Source organism: Pleurodeles waltl, chromosome 4_1 (assembly GCF_031143425.1).
Source record: "Pleurodeles waltl isolate 20211129_DDA chromosome 4_1, aPleWal1.hap1.20221129, whole genome shotgun sequence".
Lineage (NCBI taxonomy): Eukaryota > Metazoa > Chordata > Amphibia > Caudata > Salamandridae > Pleurodeles > Pleurodeles waltl.
The window spans coordinates 261,264,044-261,290,338 of NC_090442.1; the positions used below are offsets into that span (position 1 = coordinate 261,264,044).

The window sequence follows — 26,295 nt, forward strand, 5'->3', positions numbered from 1 at the left end:
CGAGAAACAAATAGGTGCCTGCTGCTTTTTCAAAGGAACAAGAAGCAGCAACAAAAAAGAGAAAAAATATGCCGGGAAAGGGATGGAGAAGCAACATCACTCCTGGGCACACACCTGCAGTTAGAGGGCATCAGGGTTTGTCGCACGGTGAAATATCACCCTTCAAATGAGGATACAAAATTGTTAATTGTAGTGGATTACCTCACTAAAATAGGACACTTCGTTTTACTCAACTCCCCACTGTAGTGGAACTAGCAGGTATCTTCGCAGTAGCAAGTATTTTCATAGTACACATCTATCGTCTGCAAGGACTTCCAGAATCCATTTTTACCGACAGATGTAACTCATAATTTATGAGAAATCTGGATTCCAAGCATTTTAAGTCTACAAACTGATGGACAGAAAGTTTTAAACAATTCACAGGGCAATATCAGAGATGCTTCTGATAGACCATCAGAATACCTGGTACTGATCAATTGCAATTCCATGAATTTGCATATAATAACTCTACACACTCTTTTTTAGGAATATTTCTTTTTTTCTGCTCTTATGGATTCCATCTGTAGAGGTGGTCTTTCAGGATAAAAAGACCCACAGTCCCCTCCTTCTAAAACAAATTCAGACCAACCAACATTAACTTCTTGCATATCATCACAGGAGTAAGGCATCTAACTTACCAGAATGGGGACAGGGTATGGATGCCAACTAAACAATTAGGGCCTGATTACGATCTTGGAGTATGGACACTCAGTCACAAACATGCCGGATATCATGCCCACCGTTTTACAAGTTCCATAGGATATAATGAAACTTGTAGTGCGGCGGATGAGATATCCGTCATGTTTGTGACAGAGTATCCCATCAGCCAAGGTCATAATCAGGCCCTTTGTTTTGTATGTCCTTATGCCATAAAAGGGAAGGTGGCCATTTTAGTAGTTCAACTTTCACTCCCCTTACACTGGCACATCCAGCCTCCTGTATTCAGTGTATCCAGAGTTAAGGCTCTTACCCTAGAAGTAGCAAGCACTCCACCTCTATTCTTAATAGATGGATCTTCATACTACGAGGCTGGAAATGAAGGCTCACATATACAGTAAGGTTAACTGCAATATCTGGTGGCTGGAAGGCCTGTGCTATTTCTAATTCTATTTTGTTCATGCTCCCCAATTGGTGATAAAGTTTCACAGATGAGTCTTTGAGAATCCTAGCCCAGACACTTGTTTCCAAGGAGGGGATGGGAATGAAAAGGAGACACTTATATACTCACTACCTGGTTACTGATTTACTGAGAGAGCAAGGAGAGCAGATCAGAAAATAGTACCTTTATGTCATCAGAGGACCAATATGAGTCACAGCCAGTAGGTCTTGGTTTAATTTGGTAATACATGCAGCCTTAGTAAAAGACAACGAACACACAGGAAGGAGCCAGCAGGGGTTCACAGAGAGTGCTACAGTTGTGGAGAGCTACAAAGTGGTGAGATGTCACAAGCCAATCCAATTATGAAATAAAAAAACAAAGTAGTTCCACAAACAGATCAATGCAAGCATGTAAGTGAAATGGAAGGATACACTAAAACAGCCAGTACCATTAGGTCAGAGATGATTACTCCACTGGGCAGCGGCCAAGATGTGATTGAAAAAGTCTAAATAGCTAAAGTACTGGTTGACAAAAACCAGGTACAAGGATGGCTCTGAAGTCCACACCATGTATATTATCAGCAATATGTATGTATGACAGCTTTGGTGTTAAAAACCAGATCTAAAAAGGACACAGGGGATAGACCTCAGCTTGAGATAGATATTAAAGTCATCCAATCATAATCACGGGAGTGACCCAAACACTATTCTATGGAGTGTTGTGTTGCATTACGCAAACAATAGGTCCTCATCCACAGATCGCTAAATACGCAATTCAGGGTTATTGGAGATTTAATTTTGAGTGAAGGCAAGCTGGCTTGCTTCAACTTTACGTAAGAACAATCAAAATAAATATCTTTTAGTTTCAGAAGCCGATATCACTTACTTAGCAAAATATTAATGAAAACTGTATTGTTTGGATCAATGTTTTTCAATGTGTACTGTTAGCTCTGTGCCCACCATTCCACAAGTTTGCAACACCAGGGAGAAAAGTACAACCTTTCAAAACTCCGGGCTATTTTATGATTACCAGATGGTAAAATCTATGTATTTTTGTGTTGCCATGGAAAATAGTGCAATAAAATACACCAATTGGATTCACTTTTTTCCAAATTTTGTTAGGCTGAAAAAAGCATTAGCTGCCTCAAAGGGGCCTTTCTTAAGTTTAGATTTAGTGCAAAAATGGACAGCGTTTATGCCTTAACATCACTGGGAAAACCACTGATCAACATATAATTGGAACTAACTAAAGAAAAAACCTGAATCATGCATTTTAGCTTTGAAAACATTACATTATTGTGGATAAGAATGTTTCTTTAAGAAACTGACCCCATTGGTTCAGAATGTTCTAATGTTAGATTATGTTAAGATAAACATAAATCATGAGTCACTGCATGATCCAAGATCAACCCAAAATACATTTTAAAGTATATGTATTATGCTTAGAGAGTTGGTCCCCTTGCAGATGTAAAGGACTGTTAGTTTAAAGCTAAATAATATTTAAAAAACCATCAATATATATTTTTTAAAGTAAGAAGCAATTGAAAAGGAACTACTTTCCTAGCGAAGCACCATATCTCCAGACTGGTTCTATGTAATTGTTGCATTACCTTAATAGTTCAAAACCATACACTTTCAGACTTAGAGTGCTGCATACATTATGCAAAAAGAAGCAGAAAACTGTTGGTGGTTGCCAAATTTAGGTCAACAGCAGCTCCAATACAGAGCACCCTACAACACCAGCGACATTTTAAGTTTGCTCACCTCATGTTTGTTTTTCTAGCAAAGTTTTTAGACATATGATTGGCACAGTGCCATCCACGCGGAGCGAGAAAGGGGCAAAGTATTTTGCTATTTATACAGCAAAGCCTTTAAGCATAGGATTAGCTAGTGCAATCTATGCCGAGCTGCAAAATAACAAAGTCTTTTACCACTCACGGCACAGCATTACAGCTTTGGATAGGTAAAATGGCATCACAGCTAACCTGGAATTAATAAAAGCAACCACTGACATGTATTTTACTGTCTTTACAACTCTTCAGAGAGGTTTAGCCTGATCAAGACACAAACGATCATCCAGTATAAATCAAAACAATACCCTTTCAGACTTAGCGGGCTGCATAAATTATACAAAAACAAGCAGAGAACTCTGAGTGGTTCCCAGGTTTAGGTGGAGAACAGCTCCTATAAGAAGCACCCTACACATTAGGGAAATTCTAAATTTGCGTATCTCACATGTCAACTCTTTAAAAGAAGCCCTGTATAAAGACGTTTGTTATCGAAGTGATAAGTCAGTGAATAAAGGCAGATATTTTGCTAACACTTACTCGAGGAGTCTGAAGTGATCAAGCTGAAATGATGGCGGCAAACGACAGCAACTGAAAGTAATTACCATTCTTCCAGAATTGTCATCACCTAAAACATAAAAAAAAACATTCTCAATAACGTGTAAGATTTTAAACAATATAACCATTCAGTGCTGGAATAACAGGTGCAGTGAGATTTTTTTTATCTTCGTAATAATGATTCTTTTTTTTAGATTCAACAGTAACATGTCTTTCGCCAGACACCAACACAATCAAAACATACATACATAATCACTACCACTTACTCACTTTATTCTGCTGTACCTTCGGGTACGTGTGTTTTCCAAACTCCAGTCCGTAGCTCTATTCAAAAACTGGAGTAAAAACTAGTCATATATTAAAGGGATTTGTCCCTGGATAGATATGAAAGCCTTTGTCAGATAATAGACATAATATAAATTCAGTCCTTAGCCTAGTTGTTTTGGCTTTTCCTCAAAGTACTCTGGGTCTATCATCAGTGAGCAGATGATGTTTAGTTGTGACTACAACATCTGTTATATTTAAAAAAAAAAAAATTTTATTACTTTTTTTGCGCAGTTGTATAACTATATGCAGCAAGAATGCACAGAGGATGTTGGCAAGTTTATCACCATTTGTTTTATGGTCGAGCTAGTTTCTATATAGCTTAATCCTCACGTGTCATACTTGGTTCCCTAGGGACAGAGATCCTATGGGTCTTGGATTAAGCCATCCCAAAATTCCCCCAATTTATTTAACTGATCATTTAGACTTCTTTGTTGGCCCTAGAACTCTGACAACTTTACCCCTGCTAATCTCTGTTGGGAGAGAGGGAGGGAAGTACTCCCTTTCCAGCCATATTTGCATAGCATCATGATTGTACACCTAATTAGAAAGGCTGTATTTTTGGCACTGTCTAAACGTGAGGGGGAAACCAGAGAGTAATCTATACAGGTCAGTGTCCTGGGTACAAGAGGTGAACATACTGTCTCTCAGTGAAGTAGTCATTCATCAGATCTCCCAATACTCCTATGTCCGCAGGGGGATGAATCAGTGGGTCATCAGATTGGTCCATGAATTGGTCAAGAACAAGGTTCCAGTCTACACACAGAAGTTTCTTAGCTTTGGCTTGCTGGTCAAAGATTCGGGAACTGGCAACCAGAGTCCTATGCTTGTTATGCATTGGGGTATGCATTGACCCAATAAAGAGAGTCTGTTTGTGAAGTGAGGCTCCGATGAAAGCAAAATGGTCATGTGGGTCCCACCAAACTTTATAGACTCATAGTGGCAGTCGTTTCACAATGCTGAACTTTTGTGCATCTTTTTCTGACCTTTCTGTGTTTTCCCCCCCAACTCTTTGTGCCTTTTTCTGACCTTCTGTGCATTTTATGAACTCTTTGTGCCTTTTTCTAAACTTTCTGTGCTCTTTTCTCTACTTTTTGTGCCTTTTTCCAATCTCTTTTGTCTCCTTCTAAATTTTAACATTTGCGCTCTTTTCCATTTTCTTCTTTCCTATCACTCATCCTTTACCGTGCTCCTTCAGGTCTCCACAGCTCCTCTCCTCTACCAGCGTTTTTTTCTTGTTCCGTCTTCCCCGTTCTTTATCTGCTCGCCTGCATCTTCTTGCTTCTTCCTGTAACTTCTTCCCGCCCTTCCTAGCCCAGGCCATTGCCCCATTTTTCTCTTCCCGGTCTCAGGATCTACTTAATGGAGGCTGCAGTGCAACTGTGCAGCAGGCACACTACTGGCATGCCAAAGCCAAGCCAATCTGCAACCTTACTAGCCTGGACCGCACCCAGCGCTGCAACCTCTGGTCAATTTACCTAACACTAAGCAGTGACACTTTGCATGCTCAACCCAGAATGCCCATCTCCTGACAGCCACTTCAAATTCTCCATGTCACTGGCAAAACTCCCACCCTCAGCAACCTACCCAGCTGGAACTGAATCAGAATAATGGAAACTGACCTGCGCAGCACACTTGAAACAGACCAACCCATTACCACGGATAACCTAGTTGAGGACATCACCAACGTTTTGCTAACCAATTTAATGGAGTTTAGAATGTAAAACATAAAAAAGCATATTCCATGTAGAAGTACATACAGGGTATAAGGCAAACCGATTCCCAACACAGAGATCCACAGTATATTTCCTTTTCACAACCTCACTAAGACCACCTGTAATATGCACACCTTCTACACCATATTTTCTCGCGCTTCTTGGGGCAGCCTCTGGCAATGTATGTAAGCTATCCTGATGAACAAACCAATCAACACCTCTTCGCCATACCACCATAGTGGAGGGGGGTATACACTTTTGACAGTTTCACAGAGTATCTGGTTTAGCAATCAGGAAGGTTATTCCTAAAAAATCCCGCTCAGAGCAGGAGTCCCCAAAACCCTACAATATCTCCCGGAGTGCCTCTTTGGAACCCAATTTGATCCGATGCCCCATAACCGTCGAAATCTCTAGATCAATTCCAGTCCAAAAGGGCTGCAAAGCCATACATGATCACACCTGCACCGTGGGCAGGCAGGCCAATAAGCACGGCTCATTTTCTATAGACGCTGAGGAGATAGGTATGTAGCATGTAAGTAGCTAAGTTGGACCATTCACAGAAATGAGGAAATCACGTGGAGCCAAATAGGCCTCCCACCAATCTCCATCATCCACCTCTCCCACCCAGGTCTTCCATCTATGCCAGAGGAGGAGGAGCAGATCTGGGGCATTAATTATCAAAGAGCGATATATCGCTGAGATTGCACCCTTTCCCAGTTGACCCATCAAACGTTTCGCTTCTAGGGGACTATATTCAGGTATGAGCTCTGCCACGGGAAGCTGTACAAGGAGTGCTTACCACTGTTGAAGATATCAAAAAAGCTGGCTGCAAGAGCGACTGGAGGTGTCCTGTAGGTCCTCCCCCAATGCACATCACCCAGGTAATACATATTCAGTCCCAGCTGGTGAAGCCCCTCAGCTGCGACACCTGTTTCAGCCAGGCACCCTCCCCCTGGTGTCATTTCAGTCAGATGATGCGACCACCGTATAAGACACAGTACCACTCTCCAACAAAGCAGCGGCACTGTAGTACACAAGGGTGCCGTAGAGGGTATAGGACTATCATAGAGTGTGTCCAAAAGCCCATCGAGCCCCAAATGATAGCGCTCCAACCTGTAGCCTGGATCATCCCACCCTCCCGTAAAACCACTCTTTCACCGGACCAGGCATGCAGTAACCATATAAATCTGGTACGCCAAGGCCTCCATCAAATGTCACCTTACAAGCTGAAAGAAACGCCATTCACTGACGCCCATTTGCCCAGATGAAGGATGTTCATTTTGATGTGAAGGCTCTGTACCACATGTGAGGAAAATAATAGGGTTAGTTTTCCAGGACAGAGATATCGGAGGAGGCATCATTTTAAACACTGCAATCCATCCCAATGGATTTAACAACATCACCAACTTTTAGCAGGGGATTTCCAACTGTGCTGATGCACTTGCACCCATCAAGACTTAAATAACACAGAACCAATAATCAGGCCGGCTGGTACACAGAAGAACTCTGGCACTACAAGTGGTACTGAAAACAGATGGAAAGGAAATAGACAGCCAACCACAATGTTGACGCCAGATCAACCTACAAAGCCTCTCTCAAGCACCACCATATCTACACCATTAGAAGATCCCTCAATGAGTGGAACAAAGCCAGCTCCAACAACAGTAGAGAGATCTTTGCCATCATCAAGGAATTCTCTACCCCAGAAGCCTCGGCCAACTCCATCACCCCCTCACAGGAACTCTAACAACCTCTCCAATTTTATTATCTCAGCAAAATCGAGAAGATCTACAAATTTGACAAACAGCAAAACCTTAAGGACATCATCAGCAACCTGCCCACCTCCCATGCGGACACACACCTAACCAACTAAATAACACTCACAGAGAAACATACCGCTTCAGTCATGTAAATCTTAGGGGCCCTCACAGACCTAGGAGGACCTCTAATCAGCAAATTCCTCACTTATATCAACACTTTTACATCGTTTCCACAACCTTCCCCAAAGACTGGAAACATGCTGCAGTATTCGCCCCCTCAAGAAATCATCGGCAGATCTCAAAGATGAGCAACTTCCACTGCATCTCCGTACTAACATACCCAGCCAAAGTTATTGAGAAGGCAATCAATCATTGACTCACCAACCACCTGGAACTCCATAATCTTCTCAACCACACCCAATCCAGCTTCAAAGCAACCATGGCAGGGAGAAAGCAATCATCGCCGTCACAGGCAAGGGCAATACATTACTGGACAAAGGAGAAACAGCTGCCCTAATTCTGATGGACCTCTCAGCTGCGTTTGACACCGTATCACACTCCTGTCTCCTCAAGAGACTTCATGAAATGGTTATCCCGGGCCCACCCCTTGAATGGATATGCTCTACCTTACAGGAAGAATGCAGAGAGTCAGACCTCCACGTAACACTTCAAAGCCCAAAGATGTGATCTGCGAAGTCTCTCAAGGATCATCTCTCAGCCCCATTCTGTTCAATATTTACATGACATTACTTGCCGACTTAATCAGATCCCAAAGCATCAACATCATTTCCTACGTCCACGACATCCAGCTCAACCTCTCAAGGCCAAACTGGCCTTTGTGAGAGGATATTCTGTGTCTGATAGGGTATCTGGTATACCAAACATGCTTGCGCTATCTTATCATAGTAAGGAGAGGATCCTGTCTGATGTGTGGCGTGCTCAGGTGTTCGAAGTCTAATTAGTCTGTGAAGACTTTAGTGATGAGCGAGATTGGTCTCAGGATTGTGACTGTTTCTGCTGATATTTTGCTTAGGAGGTCAGGATCCTGTTGTCTAGTGGTGTGATAGGCAAGTCCTTGCCTCTGTATCTCATTCTGATGCCCATATGCATTTCCTCAATGGAATCCAGGTAACCCTCTAACTACCCTGGGTTATCGTATTCTGATGTCTTATTTGCATGAATAATGAGCATTGCTGGCGGCCATAACAAATGCCCATTTATTTGTGACAGGGGCGCACCATCAAAAATCTCTTCTGTCTGTTCATTATGTCCTGCGAAAAATCTTGTTATATAAAGATCTTGTGTTCTTCATGATGGGAAAGCCCATGTTCTTTCACCTGGGTGATGATGCTTCTGACTTGCCTCTCGAGGTACAGCTGCCCGATGGTCACAGGGTCTCACTCAGGACTGGTGCTTTTCCCATGCATCTGTGCGTAGCATGGTATATGGGCGCCAAAGTTGTTAAACCCCACTTATAAGGTTGGATGACTATGGTCCGTTGTGTGGTGCCAGTGGTGGCCCACTAGGACAGCCGATGACGAGCCTCAATGAAGTGCAGCCATGTTCTCGGGTGCCAGACTCTTAAATGGGGGGGATGTTATATTTTATTAATGCTAAAAAGATGTTTATTGCATTAATGCAAACTGTTTCAATTTCCTTATGTCACTTGTTCAGATAAGAGAGGAAGTGGCATAATGGACAAAGCTGCCGACTTTGGAGCTGGGGAAACCGGTTCATGTATCAGTGTTTGCTCAACATCCTGTGATTCTAGACAAATCACTATCTCCCCGTGCCTTCCCAAAAGGCATGTGGCCTTGTGTAATGTAACTGGTGCTCCTGGAAAGCGCTCCAATACCGTCGGGTCGAGCTCGCGCTATTTAAAACTGTGAAAAAATTGCCAGTAAGTTCAACTAATGTATTGTATCCATGTCATACATTTTGTTTATTTTGATAGCATCCACAAATAAAATTAAAATACGTAATGGTCTTGCTTTCAAGTTTCAACTGAAATTGCTTGTATGTTTCCATCCAAGCAGTCACTCTTCCATCCGTCCAGGCTCTCATTCAGTATGCACTGAACTATTTATCCTTGTACATCCATTCACAAACTTACTCTTGTATTCACCCACTGTGATACCACCCACAGAAATTAACCAATCAATGAAGAGGCACTTTCAGTTCGAAGATACCTTTTCCAACAATTGTTTTTTATTATCATATTTCCTGCCAATCATTATATGGAGTACAGCACAACAGAACAACCCCTGCAGAGATCATTCAATCGGTGCTATAAAAGTAAGGTCCAAACCATATATGGATTTATCTGCATTCGCTACCTGCCAGTAGTAGTATTAAATGATAATCATATGAGTTAAAAACTCCCTGTATTGACTCAATGTCCATCCTCAAGAATCCGATGGTTAGTAGTACACTGTCACATATGTAGTCCTTAATTTGACACAGTGGTTGCTGGTGGAGACAACCGGGACTTATTTTTGGGGACAAGCAGTTATTTTTCCCCATCAGGTATTTACCAGCATAAGAGAGGTAAAAAACACACAAAGGAAGGAAGACGGAGTAAGAGAGACAGAAAGACTGTCGCGAAGGGAGAAAGCAGGAACCTGCAAGACTGAGATAAAAAGGTGGAGTGGCTGGTAGTGGATTAAAGAGGTCTAAGGTGGTTTTAAAACTACAAGTCTTGGTATTGAGCATGCCGATGTTTAGTTGCACTGGCTTCTGAGCTCATCTTGGGGTACTGGCACCCCGTCTTTCACAAATTAAGCACTTCACATAAGTGGCATCCGTTGAGGCTCAGGTTTTTCAAAGTTAATGCTACAGTAACGCATAACAGGCACATCATTTATGGCCTACCCAAACATCTGACAAAATATGATCTCAGGGGTTCCCAGATGTCCCGAGGGTGAGATGTAACTGACCCACTCCCTACAGGGTACCATATCCTTCTGTCCAGATAGACAGTCCAGGTGGAGGTACTTGCAACCGTGTCAGGTCATGTGCCTCTTGGCTAGAAAAATCACCACTGATGCCAGCCTTCCAATTGCCTTTTGGACTCCCAGGACCTAACAAAGGATTCACTGTATGGGAGATAGTGGAGAGTCATATAGCATGCTCACAAGCTGCCTCCAGAACGCAAGCACATCTGGACAACCCTGTGCCACATGATAAAAAAATCAGCAATTGGGTGGTTACATCTAAAAAATATTGTAATGTGGCTGGATCAAAATTACGCAAGAGTTATGGTGTATAATATACTATATGATAAATTCAAAATATGAATTGAAATGAAGAAATGTGTACCTGCTATTTCTGGATACAAGGGCAGTTCCACCTGGTCAACAATTCTGATTTTATAGCGATGTCAGCACGGTCTAAGTTTTAACTATTGTCTTTGATAACGAGCAATAACGTTTGCACATGAATTAGCTTTTCATTTGCACAATTGGATTAATTTTTGAGCGTAGACATTCTGCACTCGTGCCATATAAATTCTGATATTGTTTATTCAGTTTCTATTTCAGATTGTTAAATTCTCATCGTGAAAGTATTACTCTTCTCATTAATAGTTTTAAGATGTCCCTTTAATACGAAACATATGTAAACTCAATCCAGCAGATCTGCCCAATGAGTAGGTTTGTTGGGTCTAGATTCTAGATTGGATTGTTGGGGGATGATGTGGTAATTGAAATGTTATTGTGTGATGAATCGAACAGCTGTTGCAGCGGTCCTGCTGCCCCACCAGTTGAGTGGTACCATGCTGAGTACACTTTAGCAATTGAACTTAGCTGAAGCCTCCAGAATCATCTTTACAGTGGCGACAAGCTGGGCCCTTATCCACCAATGTCCAGTATCGTGGGCGAACCATATTCCACCAGAGGACCGGCTGAAAGGATTTCGGCAAGTGAAAGCCTGAAGAAGTGGCAGAAAGGCTTTTAGCTAATTAAACCGGAGTCTGAGTTTGCAGAAATCCTTGTGCGTGTAGAAGTGAAGTAGAGATGAAGTGGTGATCACTGGTTGGAGTAGCGCAGGACCTTGTCAAAATTTCAGCACTGTGATGTCATCACTCTGTCAACATCATCTTGAGAGCTGACGTTGGTGCCACCATCTTGAAGGTAGCTCTGATCGTTTGCAGTTCAGTGCTTGGGCTTTTCATCAGGGGTGGTTCCCCTGCCAAAGCAGAGGAGCGTCGCCCCGCTGGATTTTCAAAAAAGGAAAAATAAAATGATAACAAAGCATACGTTATTATAATTTTTTTTTTTTCTTGTAGTAAGGGCCGGGGCTGGACTGGAGAGAGGGGGCCGGAGGACGGCTATGCACCACAATGTGCAGATGTCTGTTTGGCCTGCCATGCTGGACCAGCCAAACACACATGTGCACTTTGTATGTTCTCTACGCGGCTGTATTGAGCAGCCGAGTGGAGAACAAGCACAGACTCCCGCTGCCAGTCTGAGAGGCAAATCTATCACAACGCTGCTGTCATGCTGGAGACAGCAGCGTCAAGATTGGCTGGGAGCCTGTAGGCACCCAGGAAAAGGACAGAGAGGAGATGAACATGTCTCCCCACGAAAGTAAGTGTTTTATTTATTTTTTAACCCTTCTCCATTCCATCGCGCCCCGTCCCACCGCTGCTTTTCATGTCATCAAGACATCACGTGCACCGCTATTGTGGAAGTAAATACGCTGAAGTTGAAAGGTGAGTTACAAGCTGTGATTGACACACCACAAAGCATTAAATGGGAGCATTTTGTTTTTTGGCAGTTCAATGCTTATCGTCCAGGAAGTTGCGTTGACTTTGGTGTCTGAAAGGCTAGTTTTTATTAACGACACTGAGGCAAATATTATACTTACTTTTCTTGCTTTAAAAACATAGCAGCCAAGAAAAACTTCACTACCCAGAACCTCAGAGAAAAACTACAACGTTACATCACAAGAGAATGACCAATCACACATCGAGTATGACCATAACAATCTTGACTGAGAGCAACAAGCCCTCTTTTCTTGCGAGAGTCAGTAACTATAGGATTCGGAAAACAAAATGATGACAGACAAAGTTTAAAATGCAGTTAACAAGCCTTTAAAGGTGTCCACAAGGAAAGCAGTAGGTAAGAATGGAAGTGGAGGAGTAGGCCAGGATATCCGGAGGAAGGAATCCAGGTAAGGATAAACTCCATGTGAGGTAACTGGATGCAGCTGAGCTTGTTGACGGCAGTTGGACTGCGGAAAAAACAACAGGGTGGGTTAAAAAAAACTGTGGTGGGACAATACTCGCCTCCATGTCTTAAATAAAATGTAGCCTTTCAAACACCAATGCTAGGAAAATCTCAATTTTATTACAAGACTGGAGGCTCATATGCTTGTTCAAAAGCAAAGATATATCAGATGGATGATCAATAGGTGTACAGTAAAAAGTCCTATACGTTTTAACGTTTGACCAATCTGCAGATCTGAGAATGTTGTGTAAACTAGCCCCGCCCAGAAAGCTCTAGAGGCCATAGCCCCTCTGACTGAATGGGCAGAAATGCCAGCCAGGGACATGATCCATCTAACTCAATGGGCTAAAGTAAGAGCAGAGATGGGCTTGTGGGGTTTCTGAAAGGAAATGGGAAGAGGAGTCTTCTGAGATCTGCAGTTCAAGAAACCAAAGTCTTCAGACAATTGCCAATGCATAACTTGGGTTGAGAGGGGAAAAAAGGGCAATGAATGGACGATAAATTAGTTTTTGTACGCCTATTGATCTGAAATTATTCAAGAGGAATAATGGAAAGAGAAAACATCCAGTGCTTTAACGTCAGATACACAATTGATAGAAACCAAACACAAAAGCATAGTCAATTTTAATTTTAGAGCGATAAATCAGCACTGTCTGGCCATGAGATAAATAATCAAAGCACCAAGTTAACATCCTACATAACATTATATTTGGGAACAGGAGATTAAGCAAAACATACTCTCTTTAACAGGTGACAAACCAGCAGGTGTTCACCAATAGGTCTTCCATCCACTCTGAAATGTTCTGAAGAAATTGTGAATCTCTAAGTATTAATAATACAATAAGCTTTTCCTCAGGATGCAAGGGAAGCCAGAAAATTCACTAATAAGGTCAGATTTGCTGAAAGGGAATCTGAATCCCTGTCCAAACACCAGCTACACCAGATCGACCAAGCTGACTTATATACCTTTGCTGGTCCTGGAGCCCAGGATTGTGGGATAAACTGGACAGCCTCCTCCAAAATTCCTGGGGTTCTCCAGGAATCCCTGACATTTTCCATGCTATTAAGTACAGGGAGCTCTCTAAATGAGATTGTGACAAAGACCCTGAGGGTTCAAGAGCAAATTGGGAAAAGGAGGAATCAATACTGGGAGGTCAGAGGGTAGTTCTAACAACGTCAGGTACCCAGGCTGGGACAGCCAGAATGGAGTGATTAGGAGGGATGATTGCTGTCTGAGGGCTTGAACAAGTACACAGGCAATGAAAATAACAGAGGGAAGGCATACAGGAGTGACCGAGGCCATGACTGAGGAAAACATCTGTGGCTATAGCCAAGGATCCAGTCTCAAACTAAAAAAAGAGGGAAGCTCAGTATTTATACAGGAGCTAAAGAGGTTTATTGACATGGCCCAGAAGACCAAATAAAGATGATTGAATACCGAAGGATGAAGTCTCCAGTCGCTTGAATCGTAAAGATGTCTGGAAAACCAGTCGACCCCTATGTTCAACTTGCCTGTGACGTATTCTACTTTGACAGAGATATTTCTTGGGAGGCGGAATTCTCAAAGACTCTTGGCTAGCATTGCTTGCATCCAACTCTAAGACAAGGTCTGGGGCGGCAGAGAGAGTTGTTCTCCCGTTCCAATTGTCTAAGTGCCTCAGCCACCAGAGGAGTTCTTCGTTGGATTCTGTATCCAGAGCTACTGGATCCGAATAAGCTAACCCTATGAGCAGATGGCAAATCTTCAATCTGTGAAGGACTCTGTAATTTAGAGGTCCTTGAAAAATGGCCTGAATGAAGGAAGAAAGAAGGCCTACCAGACGAGCTATCGAACTGAGGGAACAGAAAGGAACAGACAAAGTATGTCTCATTTCCTTCTTTATTTAATCCACTTTTTGTTGACGAAGTTGGAGGATTGATCGAGAGGTGTCTATTATGAAACCCAGAAATTCATGACATTGAGAAGGAACAAGAGAATACTTTTGAGCGCTTATTAGGAGTTCTAGTCTTGACAAAAGGTCTTGACAAAGTTTTTGATGTGCCAGAAAACAAACTATGTCCTAAGCCATGATTATAAAATCATCTAGATAAACTATGCGTCTCACACCTTGACTTCTGAGGAAGGCCACCACGGGTATGAGAATCTTGATGAAACACCAATGGGCTGAAGAAAGACGGAAGAGAAGAGTAGAGTCTTGAAATTTAAAAATTAGTCTCCCCATTGAAACTGAAGAAATGTCCTGTAAGAAGGATTAACAGGAATCGTCAGGTAAGCGTCTTGGAGGTCCAAATGGACGAACCAATCATTGTGAAGGAGAAGATCGCTGAGATGAAAAATAGTTCTCATCTTGAAATGATGGTAAACCACAAAGCTGTTGAAGAGTTTTAGGCTTATCACAGGATAATGTTTGTTGTTCTTTTTCAGAACTATAAAGATGGTGCTGAGGAAGCCTGAAGGGTCCAAGGTAGTCTGTTCTATGGGTTGTTTTGCAAGCAGAGACTGCACTTTCTCTTGAACACGAAGAAACTGGTCTTGTGAAAAATGTAGCAATTAGGGAATGTGACTGTGTCGAAATCTGATACAAATCTATGCAGTAACCCTAGACAGTTGGAAAAACCCAAGGATCTGATGTTAGAGATAACCAATCCCCCAATCTGCCTCCTAAGGGAGAAGGGCCAAAATTGGAAGTTCTTACCTGAGAGCTGGTCTTCTTTGGCTCTACATCCCCTGTTGTGGAATCCACTGGAGCAACAGGGATAGAATTGGGCCTTATATCCTTGATAGAAATCCTGCTGGAAGTCTTGGTTATAGGAGCATCTGTTAAGGCATTGCCCTCTTGATGAATAACGGCCAGCAAATTGTCCCCTACATTTGCTGGCCCTGCCAAAACACACTGAGAAAAAATCTTTTTCATTGGAAACTGGGCCTTGTCGATAGTTGCAAACGTAGACACATACTTGCTCATCTGCTTGATAAAGGAGTCTCCAAAGAGAAGGCCGTCAGCTTTGGGACCCTCTTCTTTAGTTGCTGCTTAGCTTCAGTTCAATCTTTAGAAGAAGACTTTTAGGTCTTTCTTGGGAAATGAAGGCATTAGCATTCCCCAACGTACAAATTGCATGCTGTGCCTAGTTAGAAAGTACCTCGGTCAGCTTGTTTCCCTTCCATTCTTGCCTCTTCTGCCAAGTTCAAGATTCTAGTTAATGGCATGACCAGTTCCAGAAGTCTCTCCTGGCAATTTTACTAGGCTCTATCTACTCCCTTGCTAGGATCCTTTCCAAATTTAGAAAAAAATAACAACACGTTGGGCTCGATAGTGGGGTATCAGCTACCTTAAAGGGAGGGTACGGGTGAGGACACAACGATTTCAACTTATTTCTGGAGGATTTGTCTAGGGCATGCCTTAAATGAAAGGAAACATAATCTGAGACATGGTCAGAAGGGAATCATTCTGAAAAGTTTGGGTGATGTATTGGCACGGGGTCAAACATGGGTTCCATAAAATGATCTACAAGATCATTAGACACCGATTTGGATGAAACATCTGAAGGATACATTTTACGCCTTTTCTCCAAAGGCCTATCACCAGAGACATCATCCTTAAAATTAGATCTGACACCATCCAAAACATCATTCCTATCACTATCAGTGTCTCGTAAATTAACAATGTTAAGGGGGGGGAGGAACGGAGCCTACCATTGCTGCAGCCTGTGTGAAACGGGTGCATGCACCTTTCACTCCAGATATAAGAATTGTCTTATATCATGGTCACTGCACTCTGACCATGCAAGTCACCCCTAAGGTGGGCCCTTCAGCCCAAGGGCAGGGTGCATTGTTCTAAGTGTGAGGGTATCCCTGCATGAGCAGTGGCGCCCCTACAAACCCAGACTCAATTTCCTTGAATTTGTAAGTGCAGGGAAGGCATTTTAAGGTATGTAGTGGACACCGGTCAACACGAGTTGTTCAACTACCTAATGGCTTCACCAAACATAGGCATGCTTGGTATCATGCAACTACACAGATTCCAGTGCTAGTTACATGATCCCATGTACTCAGCGAGTTCCCTAGGGGATCCCCCAAAGTCTGCCTGTACAGAGTGCAGGGTCTGCAAGCCAGCCGTGCTGCTGCCGACCCCAGACACTGTTCTGCCTTCCTGCTGCTGAGCTTAACTCAGGCAGGGGAAGGCAGAACAAAGGATTTCCTGTAAGATACAGCTGTGACCGCCTCTTCTTTAGAGATAGGTGTCTCTGGGCTGGGGTGGGGGTGCCTCTGAGCTCCACCAGACTGCTTTGAAGGGCATATTTGGTGCCCTCCTTACATAAACCGGTTTGCACTAGTGCAGGAAGCCCCGGTTCCCACTCTGATGGGAAACCACAAAATGGACAGGGGAGTGACTGCCCCCTGTCCAGCTCCTCCCCTAGGGAGGTGCACAGAGTTTGGCCAGGTGGCCACTTGACTAACATCTTGGAAATAGGATGAGCAGAGGCCCTTGGGAGCATGTGACTGGTCAGGCCTGCTGGGTGATGTCCCTGACCCCCTCTGATAGGTGGGTCACTGCAGTAAGTGTCCAACCCCTTCCTGGGTTACTTAAGGGCTCTCCTGAGGGTGGGAACCCCAGATTTGTCTGCTTGTCATTGCCAAGGCTTGTTGGCTCTTTAGTCCGAAGACCTCCTAGCTCCAAGAAGCCCTGGCCTCCAGCACTCTCCAGCCGTAAGAACCAAGTCCTCTCTGCAACTCCTGCGATGTGCTCATCCCTCTTTGCTGTGCTGCTGAGACCTCCCTGTGACTCCCTGTGCCTGCTGCCAGAGGATCCTGCTGGGGGCTCCATCGATTCCTGCTGGCTCTCCTGCTTGCTGAGGGCTGGCCCTGACCTACCTGCCAAGGCTGGGTCACCTGGACCTTGTTGGTCACCACACTTCCTGCAAACTCCTTGAAACGCTTCCCTGCACTTGCCAAGGCTTGTTGGTGGTCCCGCTGACCAATGACCCCTCTCCACTTCGCGGACCAACGTGGGACAGCTGGTGAACGACTCCTGGGAACTCCCTGCATCGCCTGAACTCCACAGCTGCACTTCTTTGCCACCATTCTACAGGAAAGCATCACAGAGAATGGTGGACATTGCCCTCCTGCACCGTCTGGGCACCTGCAGGCAATCTGGACTCGCTCTCCTCTTTCCATAGGTCCTTTTCTTCAGGAATCCATGCCTGGGTTCCGCTGACCTGGTCCATGGGTCATGACAGCAGCTGGACAACCGAGGTCCCCACTAACTTCAACTGGCGGTTCCGACACGACTTCACTATGAACCTGAGATCCCTGGTCTAGGTACTCCACTGTTCTGGGCATCCGCAGGTGAAGGCACTATCCAACCACCCATGTCCCAATGGGTTTTCCAGGGTCTTCTGGGAAGGGTCTAAAAACCTGAAAATCCCAACTGGGACTTCCCCCATGTTAGCCTATGGACACTGACCCCAGATTACTACTCTGCTCACGGGCGACTGGGGAATCCTACCGACTTACATTTGGGGTTTTAGTACTTCCCTAGTCCCAATGGTCTTTGGGTGGTAGTGTGGGTTGGGGGTGATTTCATTCCATTTTTTTAGCATATGGTTTGGCCCACCCCTAGGGACCCATGTTATTTTATGCCTTTACTTACCTGCTGCGAACTATGTTTTTGTATGTCCATATCTCCGGTTACGAGATATACCAAAGATAGTTCAAGAGTGTGTATTACAATAAGTATAACATACCTTTCGAACACTGGTGTGGTTATTTCATGTGTGTATACCATTTACTGACCTGATTGGTATTTGCATCTGCTTTATTCCCTCCTGGATAAGGCTTAGTTGCTCTCCACAGCTACCCCTTTGAGAGCTCTGGTTATCTAGTGCCGCCTACACTATCACTATGGGTTACCTGGACTCAGTACAGGGTGCCTCACCTATAGGTGTACACCACATACTCAGCCAATCTCCTACATTTTGGAAGGGAACTAGCCTTGGGATGCCGAACGCGCCCTGGGATGTAGAGACTTGGATAGCCAAGCTCTCAGGGGTAGGGTGTTGCATCAGAAATGCTGGGTCAGTTGGAGAAGGTCAATGGCGGCAGGCATAGTCCTGTTCACAGGAGCCTGTGTGCTGGGTTTGGACCAGGTACCCAGCGGGACATCATAAAGGGTTTCATTAAAGGGCAAAAGGGGTTCAGAGGAAGAAGGCCCAGGCTGAAGCACCTCTGTCAGGAGGTTAGTCCTGACTGCCACCGAAGGCAGCTCGAGGTCCAGGACCTCGGACACTCTTCACACCACCATGGAATAGGATGCTCCCTCCTCCATAGCCGAGTTAGGGGGGAGAACGCATGCCCATGTCAGGGGAAGTATCCAGGTCCATACACCAGTCCTTAGGGTTTTGTAGCTGAGATTCTAGAGGGTCTAGCGACTCCTCCCATTCCTCACCGTTCACAATCCCATAAGGATAAGGATCCAACATAGCAAGGCCCCCTGTCAAATTTGGATTGGCTTTGCCGATCCCACTCTGTGTTAGAATGGTCAATGAGGCTACGGTTGACATCGTCCGGGGGCACAGACGGCTTTGGGTGTATCAATGTCAGAACTGGTGAAGGTCAAAGTGATATGACTGACGCCAGTTTGGATCCAGGAATGGATCCATTGGGTGCACCCTGAAGTCGAGGCCGAAGCTGCTGGCGTGGAAACAGCGGGGGCTCCTTCGGACATAGGTCCCATATACTTACAATGACCAAATGTGGTCATGATCATTTTCTAGGAAAGCACTGCTGCTAAATCTAAGACAATGGAGCTCACATACTATTTGGCGGATGGATTGTACTAAGTCAGGATGATGGAGTAAATTACTCTGTCGTTCTGACAGAGTATCCAACTGCCAAATTTAAAAATGTCTGCCAGCCCACAAGACATTTCTATCATTTATAGGAATTATCGTCAAGGCTGTTCCTGTGAATGTATTGGAACTTAGTCAAACGGAAAATAAAAGACAATGCCCCTGCTCACCATTAGGGACCATCTCCCATGGGGAGGGGAGCATTTTTATTTTTTACTGCCCCTTACCACCAGAGCTCTCCTGATGGTGACGGGCAGCAGAAAATGGCGCTGAGTCCACCCATCTAAATTGGGTGTGGATACACATAGCTATTTCTCTGATGACTATTACTCCGACATTGGCCACGGCAGAAACAGTGTAGTCTCCGCTGCTGCACAACTATTGCCTGTCATACATAAATTTGAGAGGGGCATTATATTGGTGGTCAGTATACTCCGTTGCCATTATGAGGGAGTATGCTTACTGCCAATATGTAAATCAGGTTGTATGTCTCAATCTCCTTATAATCTACGGTCAATGTGCAGGCAATATCTTTTGTCAATTGATCTGACAGACACCTACTATTTACAATTATAAAGCTCACAGCACAAACCCAACTGTGGGTATTAGACAGGAGAGATGAGGTCTGAAATGCATAATCCTCAATTTGCATTTTGTCCTCCCACTCAATATTGCCAAAGATAAGAGAAGTGGTAGTTAATGGGAGCATCTGGGATAAGAATACTTTTATAAGATCTTATGAAGCTCACAATATCAGAGGCACTACTAAGGAGAACATTGGTATTACAAATATTAATCAACTCCAGTACAATGCCCTCTTAGTACTGAAGACCGAGATGATTAATATTAACAACCTTCACATGAAGGCTTACATCCACTGACCTAAACATTCTGACATCGCTCTAAATTCGCTTCCCACTAGAATAGCAAAAGGGTACAATCAGGATATACAAGTCAGTTGTGGCTTATATTTCTTGTAGATGACAAACATGCACAGTAGATAAAAAAGACCTTGCTGTCCAATATTTAGCAATTTGCTGAGAAGGTCATTGAGCTTAAAAGATAACTTACTCAAACAAGTACACAGCAGAACAAGGATCCCATGGAAACAAAGGTGAGAAATGAATCAATCAATCAACTACAGCAGAAACATAGGGCATGTCATCATGGTTCCTTTCAATATACAGAAAGTGTGGAGGATGGCAGTTAAGAAACTTTTACATGTCTCTGTCAGAAGCAAACTCCCAAAGCGGGAGTTTGTTTCTGAAAAACAGAAAGCTAATGGCCCCCCATAAGCTGGAAATGTTCTTCCAGGAAGGGGGGGTTGGGGTCATTGGTCTGTCAGGACCCTCACTAGGAGTTTTTTCCTGGCAGTGACAGACAAGAAAAAGCAGACATAACACCATTCACCCAAAATAGGGTGGGCAGTTCAGTGTCCTTTATCAATATAAACACTAAAGGTGTGGGATAGTGAGAACTGAGGGTGGAACTGGTTTAGTCTCTGTTCAGTGCCCGATGTCGGTTGGAATGCTAAAATCCTGAGATGGGATAGTAATGGTTGGAGACTGTCCAATCATGGGGGTGCTGTGTAGTCCTGCAGGGGAAGGGGGAAATTTCCTTTACGGACTAGGTGGTCTCACACACATAATAGTGTCTTGCTTCATCATTTGACCACCTAGCCCCACCCAAGTAAGATGATACTGCTTGGGCGGACTCAACCTCTTGGTTAAAAGAACCAGAGGGAGTGCTGAAATTAGATTGCCTGGATAATTTACAGGGATCCAGAATGGGTGAATAATAAAGTAAAATTACCGAACATGTCACCAGTGATTGCTACTCATTTTAATGGTGGTGCATGCTGGTAAGACTAAAAATAAGGGGGAGAGGCTCATTCAGAGAATAATGTCTCTGAGTCTATAAAAGAAGTGTATCAGACCAACATGTTTCTGCCCTCACTGAGTGCTGGTAGGTCAGGGGCATTCGTCAGGGTCGGAGCACACATACGAAGTGGGGTGCTCAAAGTGGATAAAATATGGCCTACCTGAACAGGTAGTTCGCGGTGGGGTAGGCCTATGATAAATGATACATAAACCACAATTTATACAAAGTGCAAGAGCTAAATGCAGAGTGAAGAAAAGTGGCACACCACTGCACACAACACAGCACGGGTGAAAGATGTAAATGCACTCACGCAAGCATGCAAATATGACTTACCCCGGAGTCGGGGGCGATTGGCCTCTGGTCTGGCTAGTGCCGGGGGGGGGGGGGGGGTTTCCCTTGTAGTCACACTCTGAGGAGATTAAGGGTTTAGCGCGAGGGAAGGGGGGAACAGAAGTCAAATGAAAGTGCATGGGGTGAAGGGGGAGATGCCAAAGGGGCGAAGGGATGGGGGATGAGAATGGGGACCGGGCTAAAGAGGGTAGGAGCAAGTAAAAGGGGGAGGGGGAGAAAGTACAGGCCAAGAAGAAGAGAAAGAACTAGGGGTTACTAGAGAAAGGAAAAAGAAAGAAGAGGGGGAGAAAAGAGAAAAAAGAAGAAAAGAAAGAAAAAGAGAGGGGAAAAAAAAGGGGGGTGGGAAGAGAAAGAAGGGAAGTGAAAGAAAAGAGAGTAAGAAAAAGAGGGAAAAGGCAACAAGCTCCCAGAGAAATAAAAGAGAAAAGGAGAAAGGGAGAGAAGGGGGGAGAGAGAAGGGGGAAGAGAGATCCAAAGGGCCAGGGAGGCCCACACTTACCACTCCAAAGGGAATACCATGGGGGGTACCTACATGCCGGAGCCAGGCCGCTCTGGTACTGACTCTGAGGCTTGTCAGGTTTATATGAGGATCAGCGTCCAATCGCTGTGGAGCTGCAGAAGCAGGGCGTGGAACCCCAAGGGAATGGAGTACAGGTGTGCCGGGCTTCATGATGTAGAAGCTGAATGGCTGTTAGGATGCGTGCTGCCACGCCCCCAAGTCCGGCCGTGCCCTTATTCCCAGGCTGCGTCCGGTAGGGTGCCAAAGGGGGCCTGCTAGGTCCTCGTAATGCGCGGGGGCCCGCGGGGCTGTGGTCGGACACAACAGACGTCTATCGGTGATGCTGAAAAGCGAGGCGTCTCCTCCGTGGCGAGTAGCGCGCACGGAGGGGCGCCCTGCAATGACGCGTCGCGTCGGACGCGGCGCGTCAAAACGGGGCAAAGGACTCTGGGAAACTGAGTCCCGTCGAACACAACGGTTCGTTGTGCGCCGATGAACGGGACGGAGAGCGGGAAGAGGGGGTGGAAAGGGGGAGCAGGGAAAAGGGAAAGGAGAGAAGGAAAAAGAAGGAGGAAAAGAAGAGGAGAGCAGAGGAAAAAAGACAATATATATTTTTATATCTACACAAATAAGAGAAGAGAGAAGAGAGAAGAGAAAAGATAGAAAGGGAAAAAGGTGGGAAAGAAACAGGTTTGAATCTAAAAATATAAAAATGAAGAGCAGGGAAACAAAAGGGGGGGGGGGTGTTGGTGGGGGGTTGGTGGAACGACAAAAGCTAAACTATCAAGGGGAAATTACTCTAAATGGTGGGGTTACTATCCAATATCATCGAGGGAAGTGGTGAACCCGTAGTTTGGCAATAAGTGGCCCATAGAATAGGGGTTATCAGTGAAGCTTCACTGGAGTCTGGAAGTCAGCCTAAGGATGACCATTGGATATTGTCATTCAATCCTAACGTATCCGTTTGCAGCCTCCATATCCATCTCTGTTCATATAGTAAGAGTTTATGTTTGGCATTGGTTGTTGTGGATTTTAGTTGGTCCACCACCACCCACTGCATGTGATCAGGGTGGTGATTCATGGAGATATAATGTTCTGTGAGTCTTGTGGCATCTCTTTTGCAGCGGATAGTGCTCCTATGCTCACAGATGCGGGTAACCACTCTTCTTGTTGTCATCCCAATGTACTTCTTGTTGCAAGGGCATGTGATCATGTACACCACATTTTTGCTGTTACAGTTCGTAAGTTGTCTAAGTTCCCAAGGTGTTTGTAATCCCAAATCAAGTGTGAGGGGTTTTTTTGTAAAGGCGCAGACACTGCAGCTACCGCAAGGGTAGTGTCCTTTAGGAGGGGGAAGATCCCAGAGGGTCTTTTGTCCACTTGTGGTAGGGTTTACCCGAGGGCGGGTATGTACGATCATATCCCGAATGCTTTTTGCCTTTCTATAGGCATTCATTGGGATCTGGAAGGGGAGACCTCCAGACGTAAGGATTTTCCAGTCCTCATTTATTATCTTTTTGATCATGTTGGAAGCTGGATTGAACGTGGTCACACAGATCAATGGGTCCTTCTTGCTGGTTCTGCTGTTCGGGTGCAGTAGGGTCTCCCTAGGGCTCACACGGGCCCGCTTATTGGCTCTCCTCAGTAGGTGGTCCGGGTATCCTCTTGCCCGAAGTTTATCAGTTAGACGTAGAGCATGTTTTTTGTAGTCCGTTAGTTCGGTGCAATTACGCCGCAGGCGAAGATATTGACCCACTGGTAGGTTTTCCCTAAGGGAGCGTGGGTGGAAGCTCTGAAACTGGAGGAGAGTGTTTCGGTCAGTGGGTTTATAATAAACTTCTGTTGAAAGGGAGCCATTCTTTCCAGTTATTAGTAGGTCGAGAAAGGAGACTGCCGGGTCACCCATTGTGGCTGTGAATCTTAGAAAGGGATTCAAGGTGTTTAACCAAGAAATGAAGATGGTTGCTTCTTCCCTTGTTCCTCTCCAAATAATCAGGATGTCATCGATGTATCTTTTCCATAACCTAATCTGGTGGATATATGGATTCTCTTCAGTGAGGACCATTTCTTTCTCGAAATGATCCACATATAGGCATGCCAGGCTGGGTGCGAAAGTGCTCCCCATTGAAGTACCCTGGATCTGTAAATAAAAGTTCTTATCAAACTCAAAGAAGTTTCTGGTGAGGGCCAGATGGGCTAGGTCCAGGATAAATTCTGGGGGGGTTATGTAGTTCCAGACATCCCTATTTAATAAGTCACTGACCACTTCTAGAGTTGCCTCTTGTGGAATATTCGTGTATAGCGACTCCACATCCAGTGTCATGAGATGTTCTCTGTCTTTGTCAAATTCTAGGGTGCCTAGAAGAGAGAGAACATCTGTTGTGTCTTTAAGGTATGTGGGAATTTGTTTCACAAATGGTCGTAGGAACCAGTCACAGAATTGAGACAAAGGTTCCAAAATAGAGCCAATCCCGGAGACAATCGGTCTTCCTGGGGGTGGATGTTTATTCTTATGGATTTTGGGCAGAATATAAAAGTACGGTGTTTTTGGGTCAGGTTGGGTGAGGAAGGAGGCCTCATGTTTAGTGATCCAACCGTTTTTTACACCTTTATCAATCAGGAAGATAATCTCTTCCCTGACCTCTTCTGTGGGGTCCCTTGACAGTCTTTTATAGTGATGGTCATTATTCAGAAGGCGTAGGCATTCAGTGTTGTACATCGCCGTAGGCATTATCACTATTGCCCCACCCTTGTCGGCTGGTTTATCAGACAGCCACTATTTCATCAGCCAGTCATGTGATGTATAAGGAAAACTGAGTCCACCCGACTCTAAATGAGGCCTGAGGACCGAGGGTTTGTCGGACAAGGTACACTTTTACCTTAGATACGGAGTACCCTGTCTGCCAAACTTGAAACCGATCTCAAAGTTCCTTCACAGAAGTAGAGAGCAGATTTTGACACAGTGTAAGCACAGGGAAACCAAACAAATAATAGTGTGTGCATTAGATGTTCCATTCTCTAGTACCTTGTTTAACTGTTGGCCTTACAAGATGGATGGGTCAAAAGTGGCAGGAGCAGTGTGGCGGCAACAAGGGCTAACGGAGATACACCAGTGATGTATGAACCAATCCACAGCAGTGAGTCACCCTAGGCACTGCCTGCCTTATACCCCCTACATTTAAAGGTGATCTAACTCTCAGCTGAATAAAATGACAGGGGGAAGTGAACATACTTGTCTCAAAGTCTAGTAATCCTTATGCTTGGTCACGGGTTCTAAACCTCATCTTGTGGTAAACTGGGTGCTAAATGCCCACTTTGAGTGTTCATATCCTCCCTTACAATGACTATATTCAGGACTGTTTAAACCAATAAATGGATTTGTTTATCAAAGTATCACATGACTCACAAATGCCCTGGCAAATTCAATACATTTGTCAAACATATTACAGTTTTAACTGTGTTATGATATACATGTGTACTTCCCTTTTGTACCTGATAACCCCAACCTTAAATGATTCTGGGTGTAAAGTGAGAGTTGTATCTGAGTTGAAAAGGATCTGTCTAAGAGAAAGATGTTGATGGGGGTTGACTTATCACCTCAACAGCTTTTACTTTTACCTGGCGCTCTATATGGTGCACTAAAAAGAAGTACACCGTGCAGAGTCTCCAGTGGATTCCCAACTGGTTGATGGAGGCAAAAGTAGATAGCACTAACATTCTCTTTTGTGGTAGCGTGGGCAAGCAGTTAGGCTTATCAGAGGGTAGTGCTAAGTATTTGTTGTACTCACAGAGGCAATAAATGAGACAAGTCAAAGAATAAATCAGAGACCAATTTAGAAAAATAATACTTCTTTATTATATATATCTAATTTAAAACCAAGCACTTTGCAAAAGGGTAAGTACGAACTTCGTGTTTAAGAGTTACAGGTAAGTAAAGAGTTCAAACCTGTGCGCCTTTACATACGATGGAATCCTATGGAGAGACAAGCAGTACAGTCGGTTTTGGGGGTTCACCTTCTGCAATCAGAGATGTAGGGGCCCAAGGTTCAAAGTACAACCAGCAGTTTGTCGGGAGCTCTCCGAATTCCACTGGGAGCATGGTGCTGGTGCGGCTGTAGTTGGGCGTGCAATGAAGAGGGGGGGCAGGGGAGGGGGGTGGGGCAACCTAAAAACAGGCTGCACAGGGGAACAACTCTGAGAACTCCC

At 44.4% G+C, this 26,295-nt stretch overlaps 1 protein-coding gene across 4 annotated transcripts in view; it reads right to left on the minus strand.

Annotated features, from left to right (window-relative positions):
* ARHGAP8 (Rho GTPase activating protein 8) overlaps positions 1-26,295 on the minus strand; it is a 778,529-nt gene that overhangs the window by 454,663 nt on the left and 297,571 nt on the right. For all 4 annotated transcript variants that reach the window (XM_069228274.1, XM_069228273.1, XM_069228270.1 and 1 more), the window contains one exon: positions 3,465-3,552. In XM_069228274.1, the coding sequence (XP_069084375.1) occupies positions 3,465-3,532 (68 nt within the window). In that variant the 5' untranslated portion in view covers positions 3,533-3,552. The remainder of the gene's footprint in view (positions 1-3,464; positions 3,553-26,295) is intronic.